Source organism: Antechinus flavipes, chromosome 3 (genome assembly GCF_016432865.1).
Source record: "Antechinus flavipes isolate AdamAnt ecotype Samford, QLD, Australia chromosome 3, AdamAnt_v2, whole genome shotgun sequence".
NCBI lineage: Eukaryota > Metazoa > Chordata > Mammalia > Dasyuromorphia > Dasyuridae > Antechinus > Antechinus flavipes.
In genome coordinates, this window is record NC_067400.1 from 585,914,369 (window position 1) to 585,933,217 (window position 18,849).

Sequence of the window (18,849 nt, forward strand, 5' to 3'; positions counted from 1 at the left end):
AAATTACCCGTGCATATATCTTGTAAATAAAAAGCTATAATTTTAAAAAAAATTATCATTATCTTTTCCTGCCATCTTAGCTAATCTGAGAGGTATGAAGTGGTTCCTTAGAGTTGTCTTAATTTACATTTCTCTGACCAATAGTAATTTAGAACATTTTTTCATATGACACTAGAAGTGGTTTTAATTTCTTCATCTGAATATTGTCTATTCATATCTTCTTATGTATCAGTTGGAGAATGGCTGGCATTATAAGTTTAAGTCAGTTCTCTATATGTTTTAGAAATGAGCCCTTATCAAAACTCTTGAATGTAAAAATTTTTTCCCAGCCAAACCCTATTCTTTGTCCACATCATGACCTACCAATAAAATCCTGCTTTCTTCACACTTTCTCAGTCCTCTTTAATGCTAGTGTTTTCCCTTGTTAATTTATTTTCTCTATGTCCTCTTTATAGCTTCTCTGTACATATTTGTCTGTGTGTTGTCCCTTATTAGGTTTTGATCTCTTGAGGGGCAGGATCTGTCTTTTGCTTTTCTTTGTGTCCCCAGCCCTTGTACTTTCACAGAGGAAGTATTTAATAAATGCTTACTGATTGACTATCTTTTAAAAATGAAATTTCCACCCCCATGTGTGTACTTTGCTATTCAGAATGTTCTCCTGTTGTGTGTATGTGTGTGTTTGTCTGTCTCTGTCTGTCTGTCTTTATTAGAATATAAGCTTCTAGGGGGAGGAGCTCAGGGAAGGCTAAGAGTCACAAGATTGGGACCTTTAATTTTGGAGAGATTGTAGAGAGAGAGCTTCAAGCAAGGTGAGACTAAGGCAAGGTGTCTTTTGGGAAGGTTTCCTGTAAATAGCCCATTCAGGCTCTCTAGTCCATTGGAAATCAATGAGGAAGCTGCTTGTAGAGCTATAATACCAGTTGGCTGCGTTTTTTCAAAGGGCCTTAATAATAACTTAATGCTGTCCATTGGCTTTTGGGCTTAACTGCTTTTCCATAATATTAGAGATTCCCAGCATCAGATCAGACCTTCTGGACATTATATTTAAAGTGTTGAAATGTTAATTATTCTTTATCAGCTAATGGCAAAGCTATAGTGATAGCTATCTTGCTTCACTACTTCAGAACTTCCTGGATTTGGACTGTGAAGCTATGACCTCCATGCGTTTGCACATGGTATTTTTGAATTGTTGAGGCGGGAACAAGCATTTATTTATTAAATATTCTGTGCCAGGCATTGTACTCAGTGCTTCATAAATATGATTTTCATTTGATATTCACAATAGTCCTGGAAAGTAGGTACTATTATGGACTCACTTTACTTAGGAAACTGAGGCAAAAAAAAATTTAAAAGACTTGTCTCCTAGAATCACTTAACATGTAAAATCTGAGGTTGGACTTGAACTGAAGTCAGACTCTAGACTCACACTCTACTCAAAGCATCACCACTTTCCTTCTCTATCCAAAGACATTCATGTACTTCTCCCCTAAAGCAGACTAGTCTGTAGTGGAGCCCACCCTGGGAACCTTTCTAACTTGAGGAAAAGTGGTTTTCTGATAATTTTGCTTTGAGAATTCATGAGGTCCTGGAGATTGATCCCTGAGTGGAATTATTTTCTAGTCATGCATATTAAAACAATGGAAAGAAATGACGAGTCTTGATTTTTTAAATGTTTTTAAGCTGAAGTCCTGGACTGTGATGAGTAAATGATTATAGGTGATAACCTGCTTCTGTAACTTCTTTATGAATTTTTGTAGAACTAACCTAAGGAAGAGAGCAGTACTGGGAACAGGGGGGAGAAGTTGTGGAGAGGCCTATTGACCCTGCATGTGAAAAACGAACGAGAACTGTCTTGGGTGACCTCTGGCAGAGCCCTGGGGATAGAGATACAGAAGTGGAGAAGGTCCTTGCTCTCCCAAGGCTAGCATACTGATAAAAGAGACAAGATTCATCAATGGAGTTTGGTAGCTAAGGAAGGCTGTGCTGATCTGAAAAGTTAAAAAGATGATTTTGGAATTTGGTGGACAGCCTCTTTCCAATATCAGTCACAATGTTCTATGATTATGATCTCAGAACTAGAAAGTTAGAGATGGGGTGGCTCAGGTAGCCAGTGAAAACTTAGTGGGAAATGTAATGGGAATCATTACTGAAGCCAACTCAGAGTCAGGTGTGGATAAAGTACTGGGCCTGTAAACAAGAGGGCCCGTGTTCAAATCCAGCCTCAGATGCTAGCTGTGTAACCCTGAGCAAGTCCATTTTTGCCCTGTTTTCCCCAGTTTTTTCATCTGTCAAATGAGCTGGAGAAGGAAATGGCAAACCACTCTCTTTGCCAAGAGAAACCAAGATGGGATCATTAAGAATTAGACAGCCAAGGGATGGATGATGGAGGAGATGAAAGAAATAAAAGCATCACATCAGTTTGGGCAACTAGGGCTCCAAGAAGGGAATTCCTAGTTTAAAGTGTTATATTCTTTAAGGCAGGAGTCTCTGATTTCTGATCTGAGGATGCTGGGCAGAGTGTGCTAGGTAAGAGAAAAGGTCCTCATCATTTAAAGCTTTTTCCTAAATTAGAACGGGCTATCCTAGGACAGTCTGGATTGGCTTTCTGCTTACCTATAGTCTATTTAACTAAAGGTTGAGTATATTGTGGGGGGAAAGTGGGAACACCTTATTCAGGATGTCCCTACTCTGGGGTTCTTTAGTGTGCCATGTTATGGTGTGTTGTGTCCCAAGAGGGTAGGAGAGGGCACACAGACTAGAACGGACATAAGATTGCTAAATGGAGATCCTTGTATTTATCAATGCACAGACATCTAAATAGAAGCCCAAGCACCCTGGAAGAGAAATGGACAAAGTGCGTTGGCTTTTTGTATGAACTTTCCCCACTCAAGCTTAGACCTTTCTTTGGACTCACATCTACTATTACTTTCCATATGAAATATTTGCATTGGCAGAATCTTGATTTTATCCTAAAGCATTTAAATCTTTCTGTTCTCTTTCAGATTTATTAATTTGCACTTCCTGTAAAGCGATCTCAAAGATCTTTCCATTATAGCTCCATTTCTCAACCCCGACACGTACACATTCTTGAACAACCATGTCAAGAGGAGGTCAGAATCCTCTGTCCCAATGGCAAATCTTTGGTCTAATCCATCTTGTAAATCTTTTTAGGAAGAAGTTTCATTGCATTAAGCCATCTTAAATGGTTCTCTCATCCCTATCCCTATTGGCCAAGGGCCACCACCTTAATCCAAATCGGCTTTTTCCATGATTTGAAAAGAAAGAAAGTTGGTATTTTCTTGCAGAGGCACAGCCACCCATCTCCCAGTTTTTCTTGCCTGGAAAATCTTTTTCAGGCCCCTCTTCATAGCTTGGGATGGTTGATGTTATAGAATTGGCGTGCACTGCTTATGAGTGCCTGTGTTTTTACACTCAACTGTCATTTAACCAAGTGGAGGGATTAGTCACTCGGTTGATCATACCAAGGAGGAAAAAGTGGTCCAGAACATCTGTGGAACATTAATGAACAGACAATGGGAAATCATACAGTTAGACTGTGCCATGGGATAGGAGTCCAGGAAACTTTGTGATCCACCAAAGAAAAATGTTGTCAAAAGGACTTCACAGCTTTTGGTTCATTCAGTAAGCATTTGTTTAGCACTTGGAATGTGTCAGATCGTGCTAGCCTCTGGAACCATGGTATAGTGGAGATCAATGGCTTGGTTCCATCCCATCTCTGATACTTACCTGTAAGGTCCTGGGTTAAGCGCTCAGCCTCCCTGATCTGATTTTTTATTCTGTAAAATGAAAGTGTTCTAATTCATAGATAGGGCTGCACCAAACATATCTATGTATCTAAATCTGCATTTTCTGCAGAATGGTGGGGTTGGAACTAACAAGTGGAGAGAATGAGAAAAACCTTTTGTAGAAAGTGGCGCCAGAGCTCATCATGGCCATCGTAGTATTTATGAATGTTATATGAATTGTACATGCGTACACTAATTTATCAAAAGGAGTTGTTGATGAAAGATGACAGGATTTCTTCAGAAATTGTGGTTGATCAGTTTGTGGCTTGCCCTGCTTTGGAAGGCTTGTTCTAGAAGATTGCCTTTTTTGCGCTTTTGTTTCCCCAAGGCAACTCACTTCCATTTGACTTTAATGCACCTTTCAATAGTGCTTTAAGGTAATAAGTCATATGCTACTCCACAACAGTCTTAGGAAATTATGGTTTAAACATTGTCCCTATTTCACTGCTGAGAAGGCTGAGGCTCTATGGTAATATGATTGTTCATTCACATCCAGAACTATTTTTGTTCACATTTTCCTAATTATCCAGGAATAAAAGCTAAGCAACAATAAATATCTTGTAACTGTTCATCAAATAAGATAGTAAGGAAGTCTAATTCTTCTTTTATGTTGGACTGTAAACCTAATTGCCAAAATCCTTCAGTGGCAATTAAAAGAGCCTTGTTCTTGACTCTTTAACCAGACTAGCCAGATGAATGCTGGTAAATTGTTTTATTTCTCTGGCTTTGGTTTTCCTGTCCATAAATGAGCAAGATGGACAAAATCATCCCCAAGATCTTCTTGAAGGTCTATTTGGTAGAATAGGGATGAATTTAGAGGCATGAAATCTTGGATTCCAATCCTGCCTCAGACACTTAGCTGTATGGTCCTACATGATCTGCCCAACTTCCCTGAGCCTTTATGATATTGTACTGTAAGTGAGAGAATCTTGTAAAGGGTTATTTAAATGTGAACTTTTGTTACTGTTTCTATTATGTTTATAAATCTGAAAGGTAGGCAAAGGAAGAAGATAACAGCCCAAAAAACTTTATATAGGCTAGCAGCTAGAAATAGATTAGGATTTTTGGAATCCTAGAAGAGCAGGAATTTCAAAAGCTATGAATTTATCAATTGTTGTGAAAAGATCCTAAGGATTTCCAATTGTCTTTTAGAGGTAGACTCCACTTTGTAAGTGGCCAAGTCATGGAGACAGGGGATCTGTTATCTTTATTTGGGAATGACCATCTTGTGTGACTATGCTGAACACATTGAATCTCGTTTGTGAAGAAGTTCCTCTAAGTTTCTCCAGATTGTTCAAGGGATCCTTAACCCAGCCTCTCCTTTCTTTTGTTCACTTTTGATGCACTCTAGCCTTCTGATGTACACATGGTATTCCACTATGTTCTTACAAGGCCAGAGAACAACAGGGTTGTCAATGCCATATTTCTGTATAGGAGATGTCTGTTAATGCAAATTTCAGACCTTTGATGAATGAAGTTTGCAGTTCACTAATATCTTCAGGACCTTTTTCTGTGAAGTATCCCTGGCAGTGGCTCTTCTTCTTCCTTTTTTTTTTCTTCCTTCTTCCTCTTCTTCCTCTCCTTCCTTTGTCTTTTTTTTTTCCCCCTAAGGCAATTAGGGTAAAGTGACTTTTCCAGAGTCACACAGCTAGGAAGTGTTAAGTGTCTGAGATCTGATTTGAACTCAGGTCCTCCTGACTTCAGAGCTGATGCTCTATTCACTGTGCCACCTAGCTGCCCCCAGTTTAATTTCTTCTTATCAGATTCTCTTGTTCTGCTTTGTCAGACTTTTTTGAGAGACTATGTCTTTTATTCTGTTATCTTAGCTATTCTTCCATCATTGGATCACCTGAAATTTTATTCCATGTCTCATTTGTAGTGGTAGCCTATCTCCTCTCCCCATATGTGTGAAAACATTTCATCAAGACATATGGATCTTGCTGTGAAGTTCTATAGCCTTCAAGAATTGGGCTTGAGTCTACTAAATATGTGCAAAACTTCTAAATGCACTTGTGTAGTGTATAAAGTGGGGGCATTAAGTGGCACTGAGCGAATCAAGATAACCTAAAGTCAGTTCTGGCCTCAGATGCTTAGTAGTTGTGCAAATCCTTATTTACTACCTCAGTTTCCTCCTCTGAAAAATGAGCTGGAGAAGGAAATGGCAAACTTCTCCAGTATCTTTGCCAAGAAAACCCCCCAGTAGGGTCATGTGGAGTCGGAATGACTAAAGCTACTCATTTCATTTCTTTCACTTCCTGAAGAAAACTGTGTAAGAAGAAACAGTCTGCTGATGGTAGAAGTAAGATTTGCCATGGGGTTTGCATGTGTGGAGGTGCTAAAAAAAAGTTTTACACTGGAATAAATATACATAGGGGAGGCAGGTACGTGGAAATCCCTCCATATGTTCAGGAAGTACATTCGACCTTTAAGGTTTTCCTGGACCTGGCTTGTAGTTTTAGGTTCAGATGCTCTGAAATGCCAGATGGAGTGGAGCCTCCTTCTTTGGGGTCAGACAATTTCTGAGCTCTGCCATATGTTAGTTTATGCTTCTTTTGGCAAATACTAAATCTCTGTGCTTCAGTTTACTCTTCTGTAGAATCAGGAGCTTGGCCGTGATCTCTTAGGTGCGTCTCCTCTCTGCATGACATGATGATCCTGCAAGGACCTGAGTGTGAATGGCCAGGAGTTGGTGAAGGTTAATGATTAGGCTCTCTCTGGGGTCCCAGAGCTGTTGGTGTGGGTCTGAGGTGGAAGAAAGAAAGTTCTAAGTAGGGAGGAGCTCCTGTGACTTGTTCAAATTGCAGAGGAGATCCCATTTTTTAAAAAGCCAACAAAACAAGATCTGTGAGGGAAATAGCCACTGCTTTTGGCCATATACAGATATATGGCACTGACAGCCCTGTTGTTCTCTGGCCTTGTAAGATCATAGTGGAATACCATGTGTACATCAGAAGGCTAGAGTGCATCAAAAGTGAACAAAAAGCCACAAGTTTTTAGATAACCTGGATCTCCCCAGAAGGGAAGGCATGACAGACACCGTATAGAGCAGATCCTTCGCTTCCTCCTCTCCTGGCAGGGATGACAAATTCTGCCATAGAGAGTCATCTGGGCAAAGGGAAGCAAACATTTATCTGGCGTCTTTGTTGTGCAGGTTCTCCCCTACACCTGCTCTTAAGGTGTTATTAGTCTCATAGGAAAGAAAACACATCTAAACCCATCACTAAATGTTTCAATCAGATGTAAGCTTTCTGAGAGCAGCAGGGGCAATTTTCATTTTTATAGCTATATCCTTAATACCTTTTTACATAGGAGATACGTGTTGAATTGCATTGGACTGAACTATGCAAAGGGGGAAGGAAACGAGCATTTATTAAATTCCTTGTATGTGGTAGGCATTGTGCTAAGAGCTTCTTTCAGATATTGCCAATATTATCTTGTTTAATTCTCACAATTACCCTGAGAACTAGGTATCCCCATTTATGATTAAGAAACTTAGACCAACAAGCTGTGACTTGCCCAAAGCCAGGAAGCTCAAGAAGTGTCTGAGGACAGAATTTGAACTCGGGTCTTCCTGACTCAGACCTGCATTCTTATAAGGTCCAAAGAGAAGTCGAGGCAAAATGCAACAAGTAGTAGAATTCGGGCAAAACTTTCTGGAGGAGATGGGTCTCAGAGGAAGAGGGGAAGGAGGGATTGCATAACTTGGATAGGGGAGGAGGAGGGTAGGGTTGGATTGTATGAAAAAGAGGGGAGAAAGGGCATGATGACAACTGGGGGTGAAGATGGAGAGTCTGGCTATTGCAGAGAACGAGTAGTGTTAGCCAGGGCAGAAAAGGGTAGATTGGAGTCGGGCTGTAGAGGGGACCAAGAGTTTCTGTTTTGTTGGGTTGTTGATGAGTTTTGTGGTATATAATTTAACACCTGGAGGACAGTCTTTTTTTCTTTTCTTTTCTTTTTTTTTTTTTTTTTAATTTTTAAAGCCTCAGCACCTAGCAAATATAAGATGCTAAATACTTAGGAATTGAGTAAGGGATCTGATCAAAGTGGTCGTTGGATGGGGGAAAAAAGGGAGCACCTCACTTATCTGGCTGTCATGTCAGACTCAGGGGTTGCCTCAGCCCTTGAAAAAAGAAGTCCAGGAAGGAGGGAGGAACCAGATAGATTGTAACTGGGGAAAGTTTAACAAAATAAATAAGAATGTGTAGTATGACACAGATAATGTCAATTTGAGGTTTTCTAAGTTGTTATGGGCCCAGGAGTCTATTTGTACTTGATACCACTGTTGTAGAAGACAGCCATAAGCCTGAAATAATCCAGAAAAAGCTTTGGAGCCCTCTGCCACCTCCATCTCCTCCCCCCCTCCCTCCCCCCTCCCCGATAGCTACATTTTTCAACTAACAGGGTAACCAAACACTTGTCTATTAGAAGGTGCTCTGAGAACCTTTTCCTCATTTAAAAAAACCCATTTGTTATGAGCTAGGAGCTCCCTCTCAAAGTCAGGCTTTTAGTATGCTGTTCGGTTACTTACTTTGAGAACAGAGCAGTGATGGGGAAGCTGGTGTTGTCAGTCCAAGCCAGGGGTAGGAGTGAGATGATGGGACAGCTGGGTTGCCTGGAAGAGCTCATGTCTAACTTATGCATCATGTGCCATACTTCCAGGCCAGGCATTTATGAGGCCATCAAGAAAAATGAGGATGGGGGCTCGGTTTCTTCTAGTTAAAGCTACATGAGTTAGCAGTGCATTTCTAAACAATCCATTAAATTGAGATTTTAAGAGGAATACTTTTGTTTCCAATTAAATATATTTTTGTGTCTATTGACATATTCCTGATTCCTCTGTTGTTTGAGAAAGTAAGGAAGTACAGAGAGGGTAGAAAGAATACTTTACCAAATTGCTGAAGATAATTACTAATTAGTCCAGAGATGCCAGGAAGTATGTATACCCCTTTCTCTTCTTACTTTGCTTCTCAATTAACTTGATTGTCACCTTGGGAGTGGAAGAAGGTCCTTTGTTCGTCCTTGTTTCTTAGCTCTAGCAGTATCTTGCTCCTGTAACCTCACTTGAGATTCTTGGGAGTGACCTGTGATGCGCTGTGCCTTTTAATAATGATAAAAGTTCTTTTTGTCTTCCTTCCTACAAAATAACCCTGCCCTAGATAGTGCTAGTGAGCCGGGATAAGTTGTAACAGAGGGGGGCCCCAAAGGTTAAAGGAATCGGGCCTTTGCCACCATCTCTCAGGCCATTTAATAGGGTTTTGAGTCATCCAAAGGGAATGTCTGTATTTGGACTTGCTGAGACATCTCTCTCCATGCATGGTTATAATCATGGTTGCTCTCTCCAGGGATAGAGCTGGAGCACAATCAGTCAGTGGGAGAAACACTTAAAACAATGATTATTAATCCAGAATGTGCAGTTTTCCCCATACGACCTCTAGATGAGCAGCGTGGGTTGGTTTGGGGTTTGCCTGAGAGTTCTTCAGCACATAGCCCTGGAGCACAGTTTGTTCCTGAACACGTGGCAGAAAACAGCTTGAACTTTTTAAAGGGTGATGGTGGCTGGTCTGCAAATGGAAGTCTATGTACTAAGATTTCATGAATTCATTGGGATGTAGTTTACTTGACCAAAAAAACAAAAGGTTGCCTTTGCTTATCTATGAAGAAAGATAGGGTCATGTTTGACTTTGTTGGAAAGGGAACAAGCTTTTTAATCCCTTGAAAACACTAATTGTATGTAGAAATATGGCAGATTAGTTCTCTCTCTTAATGTAGGCCAGTCTGGACTCCTTTTATGAATAATTGGGATTTTGTGAAAATCTCAGCCTTGCCTCTTCTGAACTAAGCAGAGAAAAAAGTCTTTGCTGTTGCTAGGTCAGGAAGGCTTGGGAGGATGTTCTAATGTCCCCATATGCCCATGGATCTATGAACTCATCCAAGAGCTGATCCATCTACCCTTCCCTCCAGCCCAGCCTTGCACCTCTCATTCCATATCCCTTGTAGTCCTTGCCTCCCCCCTTGGAGGGGCTTTCCTTCCGCTCTCTTCACATTGTTCTTTTTGTCACCAGCCCATTGTTGAATTGACCTAGTTATTTACATGTTGTCTCTTCCATTACTATGGGGGCCCTTTGACTGCTGGGATTGTTTCTGCTTTTTCTTGTATCTCCAGTACTTTGCACTATGTCTGGCCCCTCATAAGTGCTTAATAAATGCTTGTTGACTTGGCTTGATATATTTGCACAGCGTGAACCTCAGAGGAGATGACAGCAGAGGGAGGATCAGAAAGGGACTATAGGGAGCAAGGAGAATTCTGTCTCGAAAACCACTGAATCAGGGGATGTCATAGAGTGAAGCCAGCCCTGAAGGAATAGGAGACAGAGAGATCTAAAAGGAAAGCAAGTAAATTATAGAGCAGGCTTTTGCATCATAGAACTACAAGTACCGTAACATTTCCCAAATCCAGCCTATTATCCATCTCTTAAACTGTGGGTTCTACTTGTCCTACACTGCCCATCCAGGGTATCTGGACTGGAGAAGCAGGGTGGATGGAGGCTCAGGAGGACTCACATCTCTGGGTGAGGGCTTGGTGTGAGCCCTTTTCAAGGCTCCCTTTTATGATTACCTGGCATTCAGCTTTCACCTGTGGCTCCAAGAAGCTTCTGTGGCTGCCACGGCCACACCTGAGTAAACTGTCTTAGCAGATGGGCTAAACCAGGTTGGGAGTAATCTGTAGGGTTTATATTGCAAGATTTTCAGAACACATTCTCAGTCAGGCTGCTTTTACTCAATATGGAGGGAAAAATTTTTTGTGACCATACCTTAAAGACTTTGAATCATTTTGGTTTGAAGTGTTTAAACTAACTTTACTTTTATGTAGACAAGGCTGGGCCTAGCTTGGTTGGGAATTCTCATGATATGAAGAGGACTTCACAAGGCACACAGATCCTTGCAAAGGCTGAGAGCTATGGTGCAGACCCTCTCAATATCAAGAGGCTAAATTAATCCATCCACTTGATTAATCCATGTTCCTGATTACTGAAATTCAACATGCTGGCTCTAGGTTATCCTAGAGGTGTTAGTGTGAGCTGCTTCTGGAGTAAAATACCATCTTGGGCACAAGACTGCTTTGGAAAGGTTTTTTGGTGGCATAGTGTACAATGTTGCACCATTGAATGGCCAGTGACGATGGGGAGAAGGAGGTACTTTCACAGTCAAGAATAATAAGCTGGACTTAGGGAAACTTACTACATTATAAGCAGAGGGAAAGGCCTGCTTTATCTTTCTACACTTCTTGAATATATCTCTACACTTGCTTATTATAATGGGTGTTTAATTCGTAATTTATTTGAATACATTGCATTCAAAGAGTTGTTTATGAAGTATTTTCACAAAGTTTATCTGATTTGAGTTTCCTCATAGTTAAGGTAGACCTAGAAGGTAGATAGGATATCTCTCTGTATTAGAAAATGACCTTGGAATAGTCCCATGATGTGCCTAAGGTTTTATAGCTAGTATCTGATGACATCGGGATAACAGTGCTCTGGAGATGGTGACAGTCAGCTCATATAATGTCACTTATATGACACTGACTTCTGTCAGGTTCAGCTTCTTCATCTATAATATGGGGCAATGGAAGATGGTATAGTAGATCTTTCCCTAGAGCTCTTTTAGCTAAGCCATGGTCTATGATCTCATGAAATCCTGACTGTTCAAACCAACTTGGGCTATACCTGTGAAGGCTTTCACAAAATGGGGAATTTAGTTTGTGAGTGTCATATTCAGGTCACAAAGTTAGGAATGAATACCGTAGTGTAACGGAAATCATTTTAGATTTAGCGTCACTCAGATTTGAATGTAGCTTTGCTTCTTATGCCTTGTATATGCAAGCTTACCTTGATATTTATGTTGATTCCTCTGCTCACCATGCGCCTTGTCTGTGAACTATCTGTAATTGGAACTTTTTTTTGTTATCCCCTCTTGTGAGGGTAGAAGTGCTAAATAGATGGGCTTTTATAACATCTTGAGGCATCAAAAGAACTATGTGGTTTGTCACATGAATTCTGTTTGGGCTTGCCAGCTTACCTTTTTGCAATACCATTCTAGGCTATTTGTATTAACTCAGTGAACTACCTGTCCAAGTACATATAGATCTCCATTCTTTATTGACGTTCTTTTCCATACTAGAAAAACATGGCTGTACAGTTGGTCAAAAAAAAAACAAAACAAAACATCTTGACCATGTCGGAAAAGGAGATCTTAAACTTGTAAATACTATCATCTTGAGCTTAATATTCACTTTAAAAAACTATATAACAGAAGTTTAGACTTTTGTAGACAGTCTTTTTTGTATATTCAGATGTTTGTGTTTGTTGGTGATTGTTAAATTCATAATAGAGAAAAATGCAAGGCTCATCTCTTGAGTATATTGTATTGCTGAGGTTCTGTGGTATTTGGGGGTCAGCTGTTATTTTTACCATCTTAACTAATATTATTTTCCTACTGATTTGTTTCTGTCTTTCCCTTCTCAGAGTGACCAGCAGTTGGATTGTGCCTTGGACTTGATGAGGCGCCTGCCTCCTCAGCAAATCGAGAAGAACCTCAGTGACTTGATTGATTTGGTAAGTGCCTGGCTTTGGAGCTAGCAGACTGGAGTATGACTTTCCATCCCTCCAGTCTGGGAGAGCATTTGCAGCTGGGCAAGGGGAGTTTGGTAGAGGGAAAGGTGGCTGAGGAAGTGGTCCGGCTCAGCGGAGGTCGGAGGGAGTGCGGCACAAGAGGCAGCCTCTGCTCGCGCACAGCCTGGCTTAGCTATGTGCCGGGCCCTGTGCTAAGGGTGGGGATACCAGGAGAGGCAGAAGCTAGTCCTGCCCTCAAGGAACTCCCAATGTAATGGGGTGACAGCCTGCAAACACTATGCTGGCAAGCTGTGTGCAGGAATAACTTGAAGATAATCAGCAGGGTGAAGGCACTGGCAGGGAGGGAGACTGAGGAGGCTTCTTGTGGAAAGTGAGGTTTTCTGGGGCTTTAACAGAGGCCAGAGAATCCAGGAAGGGAGAGCATTCCAGGCATGGGGGACAGCCAGAGAGAACGTCTGCGTCTGGAGCCATAGAAGGGAGATCAGGGACATTGTATTTCCATGCATGTGCAGGACGTAGAAGGTGACCAGAAAGGTTGGGGGGAGAGCAAGCTTAGGGAGGACTTTGAAGAATAAGCAGAGGAGTTTATCTTTCATCCTGGAGGTGACAGGAAGACACCACAGTTTAGCAGGGGCTGGCAAAATCACCCCTGCTCTTTATCCCTGGTGGCCGATCGGAGCAGAGGGAGACTTCGAGACAGGCAGGGCTCCTCCCCCACAGCAGCTGTTGTATTAGCCTGGGTGACGAGGGTCTATGCCAGAGGAGAGAGGGGCGTATTTGGGAGAGGTTTATGGGTACAGGGCTGTCTGGTACTGCTAACTGGAGCAGGACAGTATGGTGGGATATGGGGCGTTCCATGGTACGTATCACAAGGGTATTGTCCCTGTTGTTATAAATCAGAAAAGTTGGGATTTGTGTTGGCGTTCTAGGATACTCCCTTTCCTCATATAAGTAAGCCGTTTTTTATTTAAGTAATGTGTATTAATTTTTTAAATTAAGGAGGTGCCTACTGTGTGCTGGGCATGTTGCTAAGTGGGATTTACAGAGAGAGAGGCCTGAGGAGCTCCCAGTCTAATGGAGCAGACAGTGCACAAACAAGTACGCACAAATAAGCCCTGGACGGGTTAAGTTGGAGGGAAAGCTCTAGCAAAGAGGGGGGTGGGGAAGGCTTTCTGTATATGGTTGTAGCTGGAAGATGAGAGAGAGCAGTCCAGACGTGAGGGACGGCCAGAGAAATGCTCAGCACCAGCAAAGGAATAGCACAATGCTGCAGACTGAGGCCAGCGGGCTTAATGACTCTCTGCGCCGTAGGCAGGCTGGAAAAGTGAGGAAAGCATGATCAGAACCCTCTTTGTCCAATGCCTGCAGAACAGGCCACCCTTTTCCATCAAATACTCTTGTTAACCGAATGTCCCCACAGACCTTGAACGTGGGCCGGAAATTCCTGCAGAATGTGAGCTGTCTTGGACTGTGCTGGGCACATTTTTAACCTCAACTTAGAAGGAATTCTAGGATCTTGTCAATTAAATATTGTATAAGACGGAGGAAGGAACATGGACAAAGTGGGGACAAACTTGAGTTCCAGCTCTGTCCTGGGCTCTCTTGGTATGACCCTGGACAGAGCATCTCCCCTCTGAGCCTTCTCTCTCTTTACAAAAGGAGGAGATTAAACTAACTTTTTTTTCTTTCCTCTCAAACGGTCTGTTCTAAGATTCCTCCCAATCCTACTCTTTGTTCTAAGGTTTCCCTCCCAGCTCTGACATCCTGTGTTCTCAGGCCTCTCTCAGGTCTCTTTTGCAGTAGACCTGTGATTCTAAACAAATTATGCTCAACCTCTATTGACAGATACTACACCTGGTATAAAAAACAATCTTTTTCTTTTAGTTTTTGTCATCAATGTCGTTATAGTTAATCTGGTGATTTTTGAGCTCACTATTTTATGTTAGAAGTGATGTATTTGTTAAAGCAAGATTATTACAGTCATTTCCACCTGTAGTTTTTTCCTTTGCAATGTTTCCTAGTTTAGAAAGTTCATGCTTTTCCCCCTGAATCCTAAAAGATGGTTGGAAACTCAGAATAGTTGCCTTTGTTTCACATACCCAGTGATTAATCAGATGTTGTGGAAATTAGGTAAACTATTTTGTGCAAATTGTAAGCATTCCTCTCATGCACACCTGCCCCAAATAATGAAGAGGATATTGTTTTTACAACAACAACAAAAAAGGCTAGAGATTTTAGACTGACAGGAATTTTAAAGACTTGCCAACATTCTCCAGAAAGGAAATGTCATTCCTTAGATCTCTTTGCCAGGGAACTCTAGGGGAATTTATTTGGCCCCACTGCAGATGAGTATTAAAGAGAAACACTTAGCCAGGCGGGACAGTCTACTTTCCCTAACCATACCTTTCTTTGCTTGATCTGGCTTTGGTCTTTTGTAAAATCTTAGATCCTTGGGAAGCTTTAAGGTTTACAGAATTTTTTTTTTTTTTTACATATATTTCCCTATGAAGTGGATCCTACTGGCATTATTGTCTGCATTTTACAGTGGAAGAAACTAAGACTTAGAGAGAAAATAACTTGGGCACCTTAGAAATCCAGCGGGGAGGCCAGATTAAGAAGTCCTACCTGTTCCAACCTGCTTGGGCAGTATGTTTGGATCCAGATGTCTTTGAACAAGTCAATTTCCCTCTGTGCCTTAGTTTCCTCGGTTGTCAGATGGGGCTAGTAAGATTTTTTTTTTTAGCTTTTTATTTACAAAACATTTGCATGGGTAAATTTTCAGCATTGACTTTTACAAAACTTTCTGTTCCAAATTTTCCCCTCCTTCCTCCCCACCTCCCACCCCTTAGATGGCAGGTAATCCAATACATCTTAAATATGTTAAAATATATGTTAAATCCAATATGTGTATACATGTTTATACAGTTATCTTGCTGCACAAGAAAAATTGGATCAAGAAGGGAAAAAAAACCTCTGAAAGAAAACAATGCAAGCAAACAACAGAAAGAATAAAAATGTTTTGTTGTGGTCCACATTCAGTTCTCACAATCCTCTCTGTGTATAGATGGCTCTCTTCTTCACTGAATAATTGGAATTGGTTTGAATCATCTCATTATTGAAGAGAGCCACATCCATCAGAATTGATCATCATATAGTCGTCTTGTTACCATGTATAATCTCCTGGTTTAGCTCATTTCACTTAGCATTAGTTCATGTAAGTCTTTCCAGGATTCTCTAAAATCATCCTGCTGGTCATTTCTTACAGAACAATAATATCCCATAACATTCATATATCATAATTTACTTAGCCATTCTCCAATTGATGGGCATCCATTCAGTTTCCAGTTTCTTGTCACTACAAAAGGGGCTGCCACAAACATTTTTGCACATGTGGGGTCCCTTTCTCTCCTTTAAGATCTCTTTGGGGTATAAGCCCAGTAAAAACACTGCTGGGTCACAGGGTATACACAGTTTGACAACGCTTTGGGTGTAGTTCTAAATTGTTCTCCAGAATAATTGGATCAGTTTACAAGTCCACCAACAATGTATCAGTGTCTCAGTTTTCCCACATCCCCTCCAACATTCTTCATTATCATTTCCTGTCATCTTAGCCAATCTGAGAGATGTGTAGTGGTGTCTCAGAGTTGTCTTAATTTGCATTTCTCTGATGAATAGTGATTTGGTGCACCTTTTCATATGAGTAGAAAGTTTCAGTTTCTTCATCTGAAAATTATCTGTTCATGTCCTTTGACCATTTATCAATTGGAGAATGGTTTAATTGGGTCAAATCACTATATAGTTTAGAAATGAGGTCTTTATCAGAACCCTTGAATGTAAAAATGTTTTCCCATTTTATGGCTTCTCTTCTAATCTTGTCTGCATTAGTACAAACAAATGTTTGTACAACAAAAAAATGTTGTTTGTACAAAAACTTTTTAATTTAATATCAAAGTTATCTATTTTGTGATCAGTAATAATCTCTAGTTCCTTTTTTGGTCACAAATTCCTTCCTCCTCCACAGATCTAAGAAATAAACTATCCCAAGTTTTTCTAATTTGTTAATAATATCATTCTTTATGTCTAGATCATAAACCCATTTTGACCTTATTGGTATACGGTGTTAGGTGTGGGTCACTGCCTAGTTTCTGCCATACTAGTTTCCATTTTCCCAGCAGTTTTTTTTTTTTTTTTTTTTTTTATCAAATAGTGAATTCTTATCCCAAAAGCTGGGGTCTTTGGATTTTTGTTACACTAGATCGTTATAGTTATTGACTATTTTGTCCTGTGAACCTAATCTATTCTACTGATGGCTTCAAATGGTTTTAATGACCGCTGCTTTATAATATAGTTTTAGATCTGGTACAGCTAGGCCACCTTCATTTTTTTTTTCCCACTAATTCCCGTGAAATTCTTTATCTTTTTTTTATTTTTCTAGATGAATTTTGTTATTTTTTCTAGATCAGTAAAATAATTTCTTGGGAGTCTGATTAGTATAACACTAAATAAATAGATCAGTTTAGGTAGTATTGTCATCTTTATTATATTCACTCGACCTATCCAAGAGCACTTGATATTTTTCCAGTTGTTTAGCTCTGACTTTGTGTGGAAAGTGTTTTGTAGTTTTGCTCATATAGTTCCTGACTTTCCCTTGGCTGATAGATTGTACTATCAGCAGTTATTTTAAATGGAATTTCTCTTTGTTTCTCTTGCTGTTGGATTTTGTTAGTGATATATAAAACTGCTGATGAATTATGTGGATTTATTTTATATCCTATAACTTTGCTAAAGTTGTGGATTATTTCTAATGGTTTTTTGTTTGATTCTCTAGGGTAGTAAGATTTTTTTTTTTTTTAAGGAAACCCAGATGTTTTTATTCTTTTGACAGCAGAGGACAAATAGACACACTGGCTAGGACTTCTAGCACAGGAATCCACAATTCTGTCACCTTAGCACAGGGGACTGAGAAATATGTTCTTATTGATATCAGACCTACAGCCAGTGAAAGTGCCTTTGTCCTGAAATATGGACCTCCTGAGCTGGGGTACTTACAAGTGTGGCTCCTGTACTTATAAAGTATTTTGCAACCCAAGAAGCCTGAGTAAATGCCAGGTACTTGTGATCCATCCATCCATCTATCCCTTGTGTTCTGATGTACCTTGGTGGGCTCTCTCTGTACTTAAGGGGTCTCAGAAATAAATGTATAGCTTCCTTTAGGAGCTCTATGAGCAGAGACTTGTTGAAGAAGGTCAAAGTTGGAAAAGCTGGAGGAGCCCCTTCAGCTCTCAAACATCTTGGACCTCCCCTGGCACCTCTCTGCTTGTTGGCAGGGTGAACCAAATCTTGGCAGAAGTTATATTGGATCCCTCCAACTGAGGCATTCACATCTTAGAATTGGAGCTTCTCCAGGCCATCAGTCCTTTTGCCTTTTATTTTTTTTTATTTTTATTTTTTTAATTTAATTTTTATTTAATAATTACTTTATATTGACACTCGTTTCTGTTCCGATTTTTTTTTCCCTCCCTCCCTCCACCCCCTCCCCTAGATGGCAAGCAGTCCTTTATATGTTGGATATGTTGCAGTATATCCTAGATACAATATATGTTTGCAGAACTGAACAGTTCTCTTGTTGCATAGGGAGAATTGGATTCAGAAGGTATAAATAACCCGGGAAGAAAAACAAAAATGCAGATAGTTCACATTCGTTTCCCAGTGTTCTTTCTTTGGGTGTAGCTGCTTTTGTCCGTCATTTATCAATTGAAACTCAGGTCTCTTTGTCAAAGAAATCCACTTCCATCAAAATATGTCCTCATACAATATCGTTGTCGAAGTGTATAATGATCTCCTGGTTCTGCTCATTTCACTTAGCATCAGTTCATGTAAGTCTCGCCAGTCCTCTCTGTATTCATCCTGCTGGTCATTTCTTACAGAACAATAATATTCCATAACATTCATATACCACAATTTACCCAGCCATTCTCCAGTTGATGGGCATCCATTCATTTTCCAGTTTCTAGCCACTACAAACAGGGCTGCTACAAACATTTTGGCACATACAGGTCCCTTTCCCTTCTTTAGTATTTCTTTGGGATATAAGCCCAGTAGAAACACTGCTGGATCAAAGGGTATGCACAGTTTGATAATTTTTTGGGCATAATTCCAGATTGCTCTCCAGAATGGTTGGATTCGTTCACAACTCCACCAACAATGCATTAGTGTCCCAGTTTTCCCGCATCCCTTCCAACATTCATCATTATTTTTTCCTGTCATCTTAGCCAATCTGACAGGTGTGTAGTGGTATCTCAGAGTTGTCTTAATTTGCATTTCTCTGATCAATAATGATTTGGAACACTCTTTCATATGAGTGGTAATAGTTTCAATTTCATCCTCTGAAAATTGTCTGTTCATATCCTTTC

General features: G+C 40.4%; 1 protein-coding gene across 3 annotated transcripts in view; it reads left to right on the forward strand.

The window, feature by feature from the left end:
* Positions 1 to 18,849, forward strand: part of CAPZB (capping actin protein of muscle Z-line subunit beta) — a 169,502-nt gene that overhangs the window by 60,080 nt on the left and 90,573 nt on the right. For all 3 annotated transcript variants that reach the window (XM_051988380.1, XM_051988379.1, XM_051988378.1), the window contains exon 2: positions 12,329 to 12,418. In XM_051988380.1, coding sequence (XP_051844340.1) covers positions 12,329 to 12,418 — 90 coding nt within the window. The remainder of the gene's footprint in view (positions 1 to 12,328; positions 12,419 to 18,849) is intronic.